We start from the raw sequence: 16,265 nt of genomic DNA on the forward strand, positions 1-16,265 counted from the left end.
AATAAAGGAAATGCAATGTTATCATTTACTTGATCAGCGCATTCTAAGGTGCTTTAACCAGAAACCTACTTCCCAACTTAACTATGAGACAATCCTTAATACACATGCAGACACACATATACACGCACACACACACATGCATTTGTGAGTATGTGTATGTGTTTGCATGATCACATGTATGTGTGCAGAATAAGCTCTAGGCATTCTCAAAAGTTCCAAACGGATTTGGCATTGGTACTAAAAGAAAGCACCTGAAATAGTAAAATATTTGATCAGCCCGTTTTTTAAAGCTCTGCAGGAGAAGCATACCTGTGCCCTCTTCTGCACCTCAGAGAGGAGCTCGGAGTACTGCAACTCCAGTTCCTTCTTTTGTTTCTGCCAGCAGCTCTCTTGGGCTTTGATCTGCTCTGCCACTTTGTTAAAAGTGTCTTCCTGTGTCTGCTGAAGCTCCCTCATTGTGTCAGACTTGTTTTTACAGATATACTCCAGATGACTTATCTAAACGGGGAAATGCAACAGAGAATGAGATAGGCTCACAAAACATTTCTTTGTACATCTCCCCCAAAACCATCCAAAATTTTCACCTATGCTTCATTCCTTAAGCTCACATAAAAATTGTAAGTTAAAATGAAAACCCAAAAATTAAGAAACAGAAATCGGTAGGGCAAATTATCATATTTTAGGAGAATATGGTGTCATTTGTATGCACATATGCTGAGATGACAAACCATTTTTCTCTTTCTAATAAAGTTACTCACTCTAGAATCAACTTTACTGAGAAAATTAAGAAGACTATTCTTATTTCTAGAACCAAAGCTCTTCAATGGGAAACAGCATTTCAATGACATTTACAAATCTACAAACATTTTACATATAATAAAACAGAACAGTACAACCATTTTTTTATTTCACGTTCCAAACGCTGGAAAGAAAATCATCTGAGATGTACGACAATTAATGATGTTCGAAACTATGAAAAACTGTTAAAACATAATACCATCTCAGAGGGTTCAAACATGTACTCATTTTAATTGCCAGTAATTTTCAAACCCATTATACACACATTCACATCATGAACAGCATCTGGGCTTCTCACAATGTATTCCCTCATTTCCTCAATCCTACTTCTCAGTGCCCGTGGTTGTATTTGCCAATCGAACCAAGGCAAAATGCCCTCAGTCTAAAATTAGGCCCAGATGCTGTTTCATTAATTCAACAGATTAGAGTTAAAAACAACAACAACAACAACAACAACAACAACAACAACAACGACAACAACAAAAACTTAGGTAAGTTTTTCTCTTCACGTCCCATAAGAGCAAGTGCCATTTCAACTAAGATCTGGAAACCAGACCACATAACATAGTTCTGACCAGTTCAATAGACCCAGGATAAGAACTGATATCTTCAATGGTGAAATACGTTGGTCTGCTAAGCCATTTTAATTTTCCATCACCAAAATAGGGCTTTTTATTTTTTTTATTTTTTTTTTTAATTTTTTTTTTCAACGTTTTTAATTTATTTTTGGGACAGAGAGAGACAGAGCATGAACGGGGGAGGGGCAGAGAGAGAGGGAGACACAGAATCGGAAACAGGCTCCAGGCTCCGAGCCATCAGCCCAGAGCCTGACGCGGGGCTCGAACTCACGGACCGCGAGATCGTGACCTGGCTGAAGTCGGACGCTTAACCGACTGCGCCACCCAGGCGCCCCGAAAATAGGGCTTTTTAAAAAATTTTTTGAAAGACTGAATTTCTGGGCTCATGAATGGTAAAGTGATCCTAACAGTCTACTGTTTTCTCCTACCGTGTATACCTCTCACATGCTACAGCACGGAAAAGGTTTTGTAATACACATCTTATTATAATTCAAGAAATATCATAAACATAATTTTAAATTTTTAAGTGCTTTTAAAGTAACACCTCATTATTTCCTGAGCAAAAATTTTAAGATCATGTTTTTGAATAGCTGTATCTTGTTTCTATTTTATGCTAACATAAAGAGTTGGTTTATTAATGTAAATGACTAAGTTCTTTGAATTGCTTCATCAGTAAGATTAATTTATTTTCTTTTAATTAGGTCCCTGTGGCTAATACTGGCTAGTAGTATTAGCATGTCCTGCACAGAGTGTGGAGCTTAGAGACTTCATACAGACTTCAGTCACATTTACATGCCCACAGCAATGGCATCAAACTGAGTTGTAGACAAGCCATAATTAATGGTATTGAATTATTAACACCCAAATTCTTTTTGAAATAAGATGAATGTCAGCCCCTCTTAATGATACTGTGATGTGGACAAATGTCACTGAATTTAATAGAGGTATCTGGTGCCTGAGGACAGTTACCTTCTCATTAGCCCTGGTGAGGTCTGAGATCAGGGCATCAACATTCTCCTGCAAGACTGCACAGAGCTCGGACCACGAGAATTTATCCAGCATGCCTTCTGGTTGTTTTATGAGCACACAGCCTGCTATCAAGTGCTGATACAAGGTATGAAGAAAGGTTAGCTTCTCCTGTGAGAAAAAAAATAATAATTCCAGTATATCCACATTGTAAGAAGTAAAACACACACTATGCACGGGGAAGTATTTGTTTCAAAAACTTGAGAAGGAATTAAAATGTTCAAGTCTCAGAATGCTGTCATTTTGGGTAATTTTTTTACATTCAAAACTACACAGCAGATACAAACTTAGAATTGATTAAACTTGGTATTCAAAACCAAAAATCTGAAGTCTAGAAGCCAGAAGACCAGGGTTCTGACCCCAGTTCTGTTACTACTGAGGATGTCACCTAAGTGCCTGTTCAGACATCACCTTTCTCAGATACATGACATGTCTGGACTAATTGTTTCTAAGCCCTTTTAACTAGATGTCGGTATAGTCATTCTACAGTTTCATATTTACATCTGCCCAAACAGATGTTATTTAAGTCAAAAAACCAATATAGAGAGAAGACTGTTGCTCAGTTCCACTGAAGACAAAGTTATACAATATCTGTGCTTTACATGTACACAATTACTCAGCTTTCTTCTTCCCCCAGAGATTCCAGTTTGCTTACCTCTTATAGGAAATCTATCCCAAGCCCCTTAGGCAAAGCAGACAGTGATATGAAAGATATGGAAGAGGGGTTCATCTGTTTTCCCTGTAAGTTCATATAGTATTTGGCACATTGAGCATTTACAGGTGTTTAAATATTATAAAGTAACAGGCAAAAAGAAATGGACATGGCTGCCCAAGACACATTTCCAAAACTGTCCAATTAGAAATATACAATAAAAAGTTCTTTAAAATTATATTGCCATTGTAGTAACTAAACCATCCATTGTTTAACGACCTAGAAACACTATGCTGTAGAATTCAGTAAAAAGCCGATCCCATCTTGAACACACAAAAAGTTTATTTACTAATGTGCCAAATGGCTCTCTTTATAAGGTGTTTCATCTATAAACTGCCAAAGAGTGGAACTCAAGACAAGGCAATTGTAAAGCTGCAAAAGGATATTTTATGTAGATAATAAGTTGCCTCAAGATTTTTTTAATAGACCAGCAAGAAAAGAAAACTTTTAAAAGAAGGAAATTTGAGGGGGGAAAAATAGAAATGCTAACCTTCTAGACAAGAATAACTGTATCTAGCATATGCAAAGGTTTTGTGTTTATAAATTGTGGGGAAAGTTTTTCTATATATATCAAAATGTGTATCTTTAATTGCCTCTAGATGACACCTTACTTTTTCCCAATATAACAATTTAAAGCCAAAAAATTTTAATATGTAGTTACAGCCACTAACTTGAGTTAGGATATCAGAAGAATCTTCATAAATATGTTACGCCTTTTTCTTTTTTAAGCAACTAAAGATGTCTTTTGCATTTTCAACTGGGTTGAGATCCTTAAAAACCTTATTAAATCCAACTAACCAAATGTGATATTCAGGCACTAAAGGTCTTCACCCTCCACATTTTGCCAAGCGATCAAGTTCATCCTAAAGGATAATTCATTGTGTCGCCATTATGTCCTTTTTGCTTGGGCTGTGACAAACCATGCATGATAATCATCCATTTGGCGTGAAAAGAGAATCTCAAGATCCAAAATCAATTCACACATGTTGAACCCAACCACAATGCTGTAGACATGCTGACTTTACAATACAGTCAGGCTTCTAGTTTCCTTTACTTTAATCATTATCTGATGTGTAGAACAATTCCAGCCCCTTCATGTGGACACAATTTAAATCCCAGACTGTAAGAAGAGTGGAAAGAATGTTTCCTTTTTACTCTCTTGGCATTCATGTCCATATTTGTTGGAGTAATGAACTCAATATGCAGGAAGACTCAGATAAACCAGCTCCACACTAGCTAAACTAGCTCTATATCCCATGGGCGAAAGAACATATAAGATAACAATTCCATTCACCCAGCCTCACACAGAATATAAAAGTTTTGCCATAATATTTTAAGAATTTATTAATAAATAAAAATGCATAGGCAACTCTCGAGGGCATCCAAATAAAGGTCTAATATTGTGGGTGACTTCTATTTTTCCACATTTTGGTTACTACCCTGTAATTGTAAAGAGTAAGGAGACTGTCTATTAGAGCAGATATTACTTCTGTTTTGCAAATAAGGAAAGATGTGCAGAGACTAAGCTGTGTGGCTTGTCCATATTCACATTTTGCAAACAGAAGTACCACTAGCCAAGTCTGGTTCTTTCTGATCATGAGAAACATATGCCCACCATGTTCAGCTGCTAAACTACTGAAATAAAAAATAGTTTTGTCAGTGGCCAATAGGCAAACTTTGAAAGGACCATCAGGAGCGTAAGTGCTGGGGATACAAGCGGCACGAGTGACTGAGGGGTTAAACTCTATCACTTCTCTCCAAATTAGGATGACCTGATAGTGAGAGAGTGACCGATTTTGCGACTGGCATGACTATTTCAAAACGGTTGGCTCAGAACAATTTTTTTGAACTAAATTAAATTTTTTTGAGTTAAGTAAAAATAGCCACGTGATGTATGTAAATTTCTAAAACCGAGATTAGTGAAGGCCTTTCCTGCCAGGCATCCTGTCTCAAGTGATACCTCGGTATCCTTTTGGAAAGCCTGGGAAAGCTTCTGCAGTTCACTCTCCGATTGGGCCGCTCGAGCCTTTTCTTTCTCCCAACAGTGCAGCACATTTTGTAGTTCCGCTTTCAAAGTGCTTATGAGAGCCTCTCTGTCTGCACATTTAGTGCGTAAATGACTTAACTCTTTACTGACATCAGCCAGTTTATCCTGAAGGTCCTGTCAGAGATACAAAATAAAGAGACCATATGAAGGCCGGCCAGTAAAGGGGCCGAGGATGCAAATGTAAAATACATAATGAAGACTTCCTAAGCTTTACCATAAAAGAATCGTAAAGGCAAGCATCTGACTACAGTGCCAAACATACTTGGGCATTTTAAGGTATTGGATTGAATATATTTTCTAAAGTATGCTATTGTAGCTCAAACGTTAGAAAAAAACTGCTAAGTTTTAACATGTAAACATAAAATATTCCCAAGATAGCTAATTCCAAAAAGCTCTTTGAAAAGGACTTTTCCTTTCAATTCATCATTTAAAAAAATAATAATAACTTGGTAGCTCAAAGCATTTTAATAACATGTAAATAACACTTTTAAATGAAATCTTTTACCTTCCGTATAAGAACATTTACTTCCCAATGACATGCAAATTCTAACAGAAATCTCGCATGTGGGACATAAGATTCTGAATTATTTCTTCTTCAACCTTATTAACAAACTCTACTGAAGTATGTCCATGACAAACTCAACATTAAGCAATACAAAGACATTCCGACGCCCACACTTGCCTCAGTATGATTCTGCAAAGATGTAATACATGAAACCAGTGCAGAGAATAAAATAAACTGTTGTCCTGGACCATAGCCAGGTGCGGCCCCAGCCCGTTACTAGGCCTGATGCATTAAAAACAATGGCTCCACCCTACAATGATGAAAACTGACTCCAAATACTGATGTGCTTATGTAAAATATGTTGAATATGTATCTGAGGCTGGGCATTAAATCTTAAATCGTTTTTTTCAGTCTGTGGTATTATAATTAAATCTGGGAAATGCATTTTTCCTTTAACCAAAATAATTCCCAACCAAGTTTTATTTTTTTAATGAAAAAAACATTCTTGTTTCTTTGATCAACAATAAAAATTCAAAACTGTATCCAAATGTACTTAATAAAAAAATAGGAAGATACATTTTCAGATAGTTCTACTTTAAAATATTCCCTCGATAGTCATTTGGGTCTCTTAATACAAAAAGAAAAAGTCATTCTAAGTCCTAATACCTTAATATTTTTAGTGTGAGATTCTATCTTCTGTTGGGTAGAACTGAGTTCATTCGATGCTTTTTCCTTAGCATCATTCACGCTGTTTAGCTGATGAAAGAAAACGGAAGTTACTTTTTTTGTATTTTTCAAGGACGGGTAACTCAAAAAAGCTCATCTTTAAATGTTTTTTATGCAATTACTTAAATACCAATGTTCCAACAGTGATTAACAGTTAAAAAAATTCTTTCTTTTGGTTAACTATGTCATTTCTGTCACAAGTGCACATGGCTAAAAAGAAAAGAAAGCATTCAAGCTTAAAATGTCAGTGATGTTATTGTGCATTTACTCGATGGCTGGATAAAGGATTTTATTCTTACTGTAAACAAATACAACTTTATTCTTAAAATCCTCCTGGACCAACATGCCAAAGGCAGTGGCATCTATAAGGAAAGAGAAAAAGGACAGAGCAGAAGACTGTTCTCTCTATACATCATGAGGGTATTCACTGGTCTCTCCCTCCATATGACAACTTCAGGGTCGGTCACAGGCAGTCCTACTGGGAAGGCTTGTGGCAGGTCATCAGTTGGTCCTGCTCCGCTTGTGATTTATTTTCTTTGACAGTTCATTCTTCTTTCTGTCAGACTGCTCTTTTTGCTTTCTTTTCAGCCACCCCCTTGGTCTCCCCACTGCTGTCTCTGGCACTGGTTCACAACAAAGCACATTACTAAGCCAAAGCCTGCTGAGTCGACTTTTCAACTGTGCTGAGGATCATGTGACATTCATCCTCCCAAATAACAATTCGCTGTGGGTAATATGTTCCTAGTTACCCTGCAGCTTCCAGACCTGGGCCTCAGAAGAGTTTCAGAAAGTACTAACAATACAGGTTGCCTTGTCTCACTGGGAGCGACTTGGCAATATTTGTTCTTTACGGCAATTTAATTATTCCAGCGGTCATTTTCGCTTTTGCCTTCTGAACAATGACAGAGGGCATTAAGAAGGCTCACTTTTCCTCCTTCGTTGACCTTGGTAAACTAAAGCAAAAGAAACCTCTTTTGAAATGTGAAATATAAGGATATAATGGCCTTGTATTACTTGAAAGAAACAAATAAACAAAAGGATAAACACTAAATTCCATGCTATGTGGCTTGTCTTTGGTTTGAACAGTCTGTTTGTTGTTCTGCTAACTAATTGTGTTTAATGTAATTATTTCATACTCTCTAATTCGACAAGATGCAACTAAACAAACTCTTCAATTTTTAAGCATAAACTCATAAAATATTTTAATACCCAAGAAAATTATCAACCCACACATTAAACAATACAAATGAGATGATAAAGAGAAGCACAAGATTTTTTAATCAGCAAATTAAAAACTAGCAGGCTACATCAAACAGATGCTTGTTTTTGAAAACTTCTAACAACATTTACATTCTTTAGAAAATGAGAACTTCTCTCTTTTTTTCATTAAGACTTCCTCAATTTCTAGAAATCTTAACCTAAAATAATTGACACAGCCTCAATTTCCACTACCTATCCCTAATTTCATAAAAGCACATTAACACTTAAATAGAAACATATGAACACAGAAGACTCGTGCAGTTTTTTATTAAGTCAAGATAGATACATTTTGAAGGCCGGGAAAGCGACAGAGTCTTTGCAACTTTGAAAATCACAGTGTGACTGCAGAGTTACGAAAACGTGAGACACGACTTTAGGCCACACTTAAAGAAAGAACAGTGACGGACAATTTATTATTTTTTGTATCTGTGAAGCTGTCAATTCAACATCCCCCATCTTTCTGACCTTTGTAACAAGCAAGGGAATGCACTGCTGCAGGCCGAAGGCTATACATGTGGAGCCAAACAGTGCCAGTGTTACCTCATTAGACGCGTCTTCCAGCTTGTTCTGGTAATCTGTCAAGGTACGCCTCAAAGTCTCAAGGACAACAGAGAAGCTGGGAGGTTTATCTTTGTCCTTGTGGATGCCTAGAGAAAAATGTAAGATGAAAATATATCCCAAAGTCACAAAGAGACAAAAGCTAAGCAAAGAGTAACAGAGAGATTACAATTAGATAGAGCTGAAAAGGTATTAGGAAACATCGAGGAGAGTCGTATTCTCCAAAGTATACTGCTTATAGCCAAGTATTAATAGCCTTTCTAAACAAGTGATCAAATTAAGTTCATAATATATCAAGTTCAGACTTATGGCTACTTCGTACCTTACAAAGGCCCACACTGTAGTTAGTAGTGAGCTCTTTTCTTTTTTTCCTATCTTCTAAATAACATATGTGTACATACCTGTTACCCAACAATTAAATGAACAGTCTATATACTAACATTGTTTGGGGGAGTTATATACATTTACTCTGGTCCTTGTGTTTCTGATCAGTCAGGCTTATTTTGCTTAAATAATAATTTCTGAACCCAAGAGCACATCATTTTCTGTTATACTTGGAAATATTCTTCAATCCTTAAAATTCTCAAGTTACAATTTGAAATAAATAATAAAAATGCTATTATCTACACAGGCCCACATCATGTTTCAATTAAAACCCTTAAAACTGATACTTATTGTAAAAATATGAGTATTTCCATATTATGCCCTCAAACTATTTTAATTTAGTTGGGCCATAAGTCAGTTGAGCTAATCAAGGTCACATGGTCAAATGCAGTTCAAAAGATTAATCCAAAATAATCAAAAGTTTAGTTTTAAAAACCACTTTAAATTGATTGTCCACTGTACTTCTGTTAAACAAATAGCAAATTTTAAAATATTCTTATTAAAAGATTTTTCTTTTCATATTATAATTTCTCCCTAGCATATTTTATAATCTAAATATTTCAATAAACAAGAAACATATTTTCAACAAGGGTGATTTCAAAAAGAAGCATTCATAATATACGTTTTATTATTCATTCATATACTTTACTGAATTCCTACTATGTACTAATCCAAGGTATTAGATACATGGAGGTAAGTAAGATTGGCGTGGTATCTGTCCTCATAGAATTTGCAGTCTAAAAAGAGGAGGAAAGAGAGTAAGCCAGTAATTACATGAGATCATTTATCCATTCTTCATGTATTCAATTGCTGGAACTTTGGAAAGATGGGAAAGAAGGCAATAATAAAGGAAAGAAGAATAATGGAAGGAAGGAAGGAAGGAAGGAAGGAAGGAAGGAAGGAAGGAAGGAAGGGAGAGAGGAAGGAAGAAAGACAAAAATAAAAGGAGAGAGAAAGAAGAAAAAATTTTGGGCTCAATGACAGACTAACTTTATCTCAGCACATTGTTGATATTTAGTGTTTTAATTTTGGATAAAATGTTATTAATAAATTGATTATATTCATCAAGGTATAATTTAAACACTATCTCAAGTATGGGTACACCTTAGATTTTTTTTAAACAGAAGAAGAATATTTAACTTAAAAACCAAAAGTAATATAGAAGCAACACATATCCCAGCTGGGCAAAAAAAAAAGACGCTGCTCTGAGCCATGATAATGGAGAAGACAGTACTCTTTGTAATTACTATGAGTTAGAAAGACAACTCATTAAAAATTTTATTAAAAGTCTTACCAAATATATTTTTTAAAAAATTGCTCTTGCACAAGATAAAAAAAAAATGTAATGTATAATTCTTTTCTTTTGCTACTACACAAGTAGGCCATGAATAAATCATTCAAGGACACTCGGGAAATCTGCTGGCTTTTACAATAAGGGAGAAAACTTCCTCTTAGAAATTCAGAAGAATAAAACCAGTTTAATATGAGTGTTGAGGGGTAAGGGGACAAAATGACCTCTCCTTACTGACCCATGCATATTCTTATATTCTACATAAAATAAAGTTTCTTTGCTTGAAAATGTTTATACAATAAAGTTCAGTTGAAGTACAACGTATACATTAAGTCACCCACATCCATCATAAAAAGAAATAGTTCCTGGTTCCCTAACATGGCAAAAGGCTTATAAAGAAAAAGAAAAGGTCACTAGGACCCAGGACCTTATTGACTAATTTGACTTACCCTAATAATAACCACTGCACCATGGCCCAAGAAACAATAAACAGTTAAAGATATCAAAAGGAGCTCTAAAAACGCAGATAAAGAGCAATAAAAAAAACAATTTGAAAAGTGGTCATAAATGGCTTTTCAAAGGTCAAAGCCCAAATGAAGAACAGAATGTGTCAGAACACTATATACTTCAACAGCACTAACTCAAAACCTTCCAATGTCGTCTATATGTGTACGACTCTGTACTTGGATGCCAGCCTATACTTGCACATCACACTATCTGCTTCAATCCCTCTCATTCGCTTTTAATATTAAGACCATTTCAACTCTGGATATTCCTTGGCAACATTTTTTGTTTGTTTGTTTTTTGTTTGTTTGGGTTTTTTTTCACATTTTATTTCATATTACTACGAGACATCATAACACTTATATTAAATATAAAAATATATGCATGTGTATGTACCCATATCATAACCCAGTGAATGTTTTATTATTTATAATAATATTCTTCTCTTCTGGTATGTACAATATGATTTTGTTTTGTAGACACCTACTTGAGCATTATTATCTTTTGTGATTCAGGGCGAATTACCTGAATCTGACTCTGATTAACAATTCCACTAGGGTTGTGGCATAATTATCTGGCTGAAAAGGCCAACCTCAACTGGCTGTGCTTCTTATCAGAGAAGGTTCTCAGGGAAGAATAAATTTTCCATCTTGTTTGGGACTAATCAATCTCTTGTCAAGGGCATATATTTCTTTCATTATCTCATGGTAGATTAGAAACTGCTAGCCTAATATATAGCACCCAATTTCTATGTTTCTTAGGTATAGACTTACCTAAAATTATTACATAAAGGCAAATCTTTTTTTTTTTTTTAATATATAGCCCATAGCAGAGAGAAGATAGAAAAAATGGCTACAAGCTCTCTATTTAAATGTTTTCTTTCAGGGGTGCCTGGGTGGTTCAGTCAGTTGAGTGTCCAGCTGGTGATTTTGGCTCAGGTCATGATCCCAGGGTCATGGGATCGAGCCCCATGTCAAGCTCCACGCCAAGTGTGGGACCTGCTTGGGACTCTCTCTCTCTCTCTCTCTCTCTCTCTCTCTCTCTGTCCCTCTTCCCCTCTCACACTCTCTCTCTCTAAAATAAAAATAATAATAATAATAATAATAATAAATAAATATTTTCTTTTAGACAAGCTCAAAAACTAAGTATTTCTACACGACCCAAATAAACCACTGCTTTTGAAGCTAGTGTTATTACTTCGGTACCCTGTAATTCCACAGTAGAAACATTAAATTGAGTCTATCTCTTCAACTTTCTCAGACATTCATTCTCTTATCTACCTCAGTCTCCTGCAAGACTCCAAAAGGGGAGAATTATTAAGAAATAATGGAGACACATAGGGTGCCTGGGCAGCTCAGTCAGTGAAGCGTTGACTTGGGCTCAGGTCATGATCTCACAGTTCGTGAGTTCGAGTCCCACGTTGGGCTCTGTGCTAACAGCTCGGAGCCTGGAGCCTGCTTTGGATTCTGTGTCTCCTTCTCTCCCTGCCCTTCCATGCTCAAACTCTGTCTCTCTCTCTCAAAACTAAGTAAACATTTAAAAAATAATAATAATAAAGAAATAACGGAGAGACAATAGAAGACAAAAGACTGAGATTTTTTTAGACTACATATATGTGTGTATATGTATATATGTATAAATACATGTAGAACATGAACAGTCATGTTCATCCTTAGAATAGGGGGAAAAAGAAAACCCTGTTATTTAATGTGGATTTTTAATCACATAGTAAAACACAGAAAATAACATACAAATGGGTTTTACCTTCACCTAAGAAAGTCTAAACATTTAATACATTGATGATCAAGAAAATTCCTTTTTCACTCTAAAAGCATTAGATATAAACATTTTGTTGGCAGTTATGCTTTTCAAACTGAGACTACATTCTGTATATCAATTTTCTTTATTCACTGAGATCATAAACAAACTTCTTCCTTATCTTGTAAACACAGGTACCCATTCTGGAGTTCTTAAGGAAAATAGCTTATAACTTTTTTAACATACAGAGAATATTTATAATGTAAGTCTTGCTTACCCACCCCTATGTCTCCAGGGAAAGTTAAAAAAAAAAAAAAAAAAAAAAACAACAACAAAAAAAACCTTCCTTTACCAATGTTTGAGAAATGTATTGGTGAGGGGAGTCCCAGAATCTTTCATGAGCTAGCTGTATATGGCTTGATAAGCTCTGTGCAGCTGAAAGGCCACAGATAACAGCCATCAGGCTGGGTCCCTGAAATCAATGAAGACAATGGTATCTGGAGTGACAAAGACCAGGTGGTAGCACTTAACTTCCAGAAACAAAATGGACATGTTTACCATAATGGAATCAAAGTAGTAAACAAAACAGTTTTACCCACAGAGGTCACAGGTGTTGGCTAACTGATCATGGTGTTCATAGGAGTAAAATACATACTCTACTTAAATGTTATATGATTTGGGGGGGTGTCTGGGTGGCTCAGTTGGCTAAGCATCCAACTCTTGATTTTGGCTCAGGTCATGATCTCACCATTCGTGAGCTCCAGCCCCTCATCAGGCTCTGCAATGACAGTGGGGGGCCTACTTGGGATTCTCTCTCCCTCCCTACCCCTCCCATGCTCGCTTGCTCTCTCTCTCCCTCTCTCTCCAAAAAATAAATAAACTAAAAAAAAAAATTATTTAATAAAATAAAATATTATCTGATTTGTATAAGAATAAAAGTTCTAAGTCTGATTACCAGAGGTAGGACTTAAATCAACTCAGAAAACAGTCTTTGCTCTCAGTCAATTATCAGACTTGGGCTAGTTCATAGACCAGGTGTCCCTTGACTAAAGAGGTAGGGTCCCGTTTGGAAACCCCAACATACTGCCAGAAGGTCATACTGTAAATCTTCTTCCTAGCCTTTCTCAAAGAAACATGCAACCATTTGCCAAGGTGACTATGCACTAGAGAAGGGGAGTTATTCACTGGGATAACTAGACACTGGATCTGAACTAACACTAATTCCTAAAGAACTAACATGCTATTATGGTTCACTAGTCAGGGTAGGAGCTTACAGAGGTCAAGAGACTGACTGAATTTGGGCTCAGATATTTCGCCATTGGGCGCAGTAGGTACTTGAACCCAGCTTATTTCCCTAGTTTGGAATCCATAATGAAGAAAAGACAAATGCAGAAACTGACACCATATCCATATTGGTTACCTGACTCAAGCACTAAAGGATTTACAGAGGAAAACCAAACAGAAAAAAAAGCTAGTGGAAGTCACTAGAACTTTTACCTACCAAAATAGTAAATCAAAAGTAATGCCACCTTTCTGGAGAGATTGCAGAGATTAGTGCCTCTGTTAAGGACTTAAAAGATACAGGGGTGGTGACTTCAACCACATGAGCATTCAACTTATCTGGCTCAGTGCAGAAAACAGATGAATCTTAGGGAATGTCAGCATATTACTGTAAGCATAGTCACATGTGATTCTAAGTGCAGCTGCAGCGAAAGATGCAGTTTCATTGCTGGAGCAGGTCAATACATTTCCTGGCAACTGGAATGAAGCTATTTCTTCCAACATTTTAGAAAAAAAAAACTACCTGAACAGTTTCTTTCGGCTGTCAGGGCTAGCAATACACCTTCACAGCTTTACCTCAGAGCTATATGAACTCCGGCGCAATCCAGTCTATAGGAACCTTGATCAACTTTTCATTCCAGAAGACTCTCATGTTCTACTTAGCCCCCTACCAAGATGATGACGGCATTCTGACTGCTCAAGCTCAAGCAGGTCCTTACAGAATCTTAGTGTAAACTTTCAGGGAGTTGCAACAAAGCAAGTCATCTTCTACAGATAACTATTCTCTTCTCGAAAACCAAGCTATAGGGGGCGCCTGGGGGGCTCAGTCAGTTAAGTGTCCAACTCTTGATATCGGCTCAGGTCATGATCTCGCAGTCATGAGATTGAGACCTGCATCAAGCCCAGCACCCAGGCTCTGTGCCTACTTGGAACATGGAGCCTACTTGGGATTCTCTCTCTCCTCTCTCTCTCATTTTCTCAAAATAAATAAACATTTTTAAAAAATCAAACTTGCTACTAGTCCTCAGCAGATAATACATCCATGGCCACCAATTTACCAAGTGACCTGAATTGCCTATCATAAAATCATTACTGTCTGATCCACGATCCATAAATTTTGGCACACACAACAGCACTCTATCATCAGATGAAAGTGGTCTATACAGTGTGAAGGCACAAGTAAGTTACATGAGCAAATAGTCCAGATTCCAATGGGCCCTATTCTTGTTATATTGCTTCCTCTCTTACCCACACCCTGAATCCATGAAAAATTTCCTATGACCCATTGACTAATGGGAGAAAAAAATGGGCTCAGTATATAGACAGTACTGTATGATATGCTGGCACTAATTAAAAGTAGACAGTTGTGGCACTACAACCCCCCTCAAGGGTGGCCCTGAAGGATAGCAATGAAGTGAAATCCTCCCAGTAGTCAAAAACAAGTTATGGACCTAACTAGTATTTTGCCTGGAATGACCAAAAGTGCAAATATACACCAATTTGTGAATAGTAGCTAACTATTTGACTAAAATGGTCAGGGCTTCAGAAAGAACACAACCGGAAAATTGGTACCAAGGTGATCTGGGCAGGAGCATGTGGGTATGCCTCTCCAAATGGGCACTGTGCCGAGGCCAGCCAGTAGAAAAAGATCTTAATAATCAGGAGGACAAAATGAGGCATTCTGTGGATGTCAGCCAGCATCTTTTCCCAGCCTCCTTTGTCCTTACCACCTTTGTTTTCCTTACAACAAAAGGATCATGGCAGCAAGGATGGAGACAATACATGGGCTCAGCAACATGAACTTCCATTCACCAAGACTGATAGGAATACAGCCCCTGTTGTATGCTAAATCTATCAAGAGCAAAGGCAAACAGGGAACCCATGAAATGACACCATCATTAGGAGACCAGCCAGCCACCTGGTGGCAAGTTGATTTTACTAAGTCACTTCCATCATGGAATGATGGAATGTTTTAGTCTTACTAAGGTAGACACTAACTCTGGGTATAGAGTTGCCTTCCCTGACCATAAAATTTCTGCTGAAACCACCATCTGTGATTTTACAAGACACCTTACAATTACAGACTCCACACAGCACTGCTTCTAACTAGGGAACTCAATTTACAGCAAATTAATATGGAAAACGGCTCATTTTTATAGAATTCACTGGTCTTACTATGTTTCCCATCACTCTGAAGTAGCTGGCATACAGCATAGTTGAATTGCCTTTTGAAGAGTCATTACAGTGGCTGGATGGCAACATTTTGAAGAACAAGGATAATATCGTCAGGATATAAACTGTGCTGTGAGTCAGCAATCAATTTGTGGTATGTTTTTGCCCTAGCCAGGATTCATGGTTCCTGGAATCAAATGTTGGAAATGGGACTGGCTCATCTCACTATTACACCTAATGATTCACTAGTGATGCTTTTCCCATCCCAGAAACTGTAGATTTTTTTTTTTTTTTTTTTTGGTCTAAGTCTTCATTTTTGAAGAAGAAATGCTTCAGCATGAGACATACCAACATTCCATTAAAATGCAAGCCGGGGGGGCGCCTGGGTGGCGCAGTCGGTTAAGCGTCCGACTTCAGCCAGGTCATGATCTCGCGGTCCGTGAGTTCGAGCCCCGCGTCAGGCTCTGGGCTGATGGCTCGGAGCCTGGAGCCTATTTCCGATTCTGTGTCTCCCTCTCTCTCTGCCCCTCCCCCGTTCATGCTCTGTCTCTCTCTGTCCCAAAAATAAATTAAAAACGTTGAAAAAAAATTAAAAAAAATAAAATAAAATGCAAGCCGGGAATATCACCTAATCATTTCTGGCCTCCTCAAACCAGGAAACCAAA

At 37.1% G+C, this 16,265-nt stretch overlaps 1 protein-coding gene across 8 annotated transcripts in view; it reads right to left on the minus strand.

The window, feature by feature from the left end:
* The window catches only part of CCDC171 (coiled-coil domain containing 171), a 314,999-nt gene that overhangs the window by 188,511 nt on the left and 110,223 nt on the right, over window positions 1–16,265 (minus strand). For all 8 annotated transcript variants that reach the window (XM_058695287.1, XM_058695289.1, XM_058695288.1 and 5 more), the window contains 5 exons: window positions 8,193–8,299; window positions 6,333–6,422; window positions 5,075–5,275; window positions 2,346–2,513; window positions 310–498 (listed from right to left, as the gene is read on the minus strand). In XM_058695287.1, the coding sequence (XP_058551270.1) occupies window positions 310–498; window positions 2,346–2,513; window positions 5,075–5,275; window positions 6,333–6,422; window positions 8,193–8,299 (755 nt within the window). The remainder of the gene's footprint in view (window positions 1–309; window positions 499–2,345; window positions 2,514–5,074; window positions 5,276–6,332; window positions 6,423–8,192; window positions 8,300–16,265) is intronic.

Source organism: Neofelis nebulosa, chromosome 12, assembly GCF_028018385.1.
Source record: "Neofelis nebulosa isolate mNeoNeb1 chromosome 12, mNeoNeb1.pri, whole genome shotgun sequence".
NCBI lineage: Eukaryota > Metazoa > Chordata > Mammalia > Carnivora > Felidae > Neofelis > Neofelis nebulosa.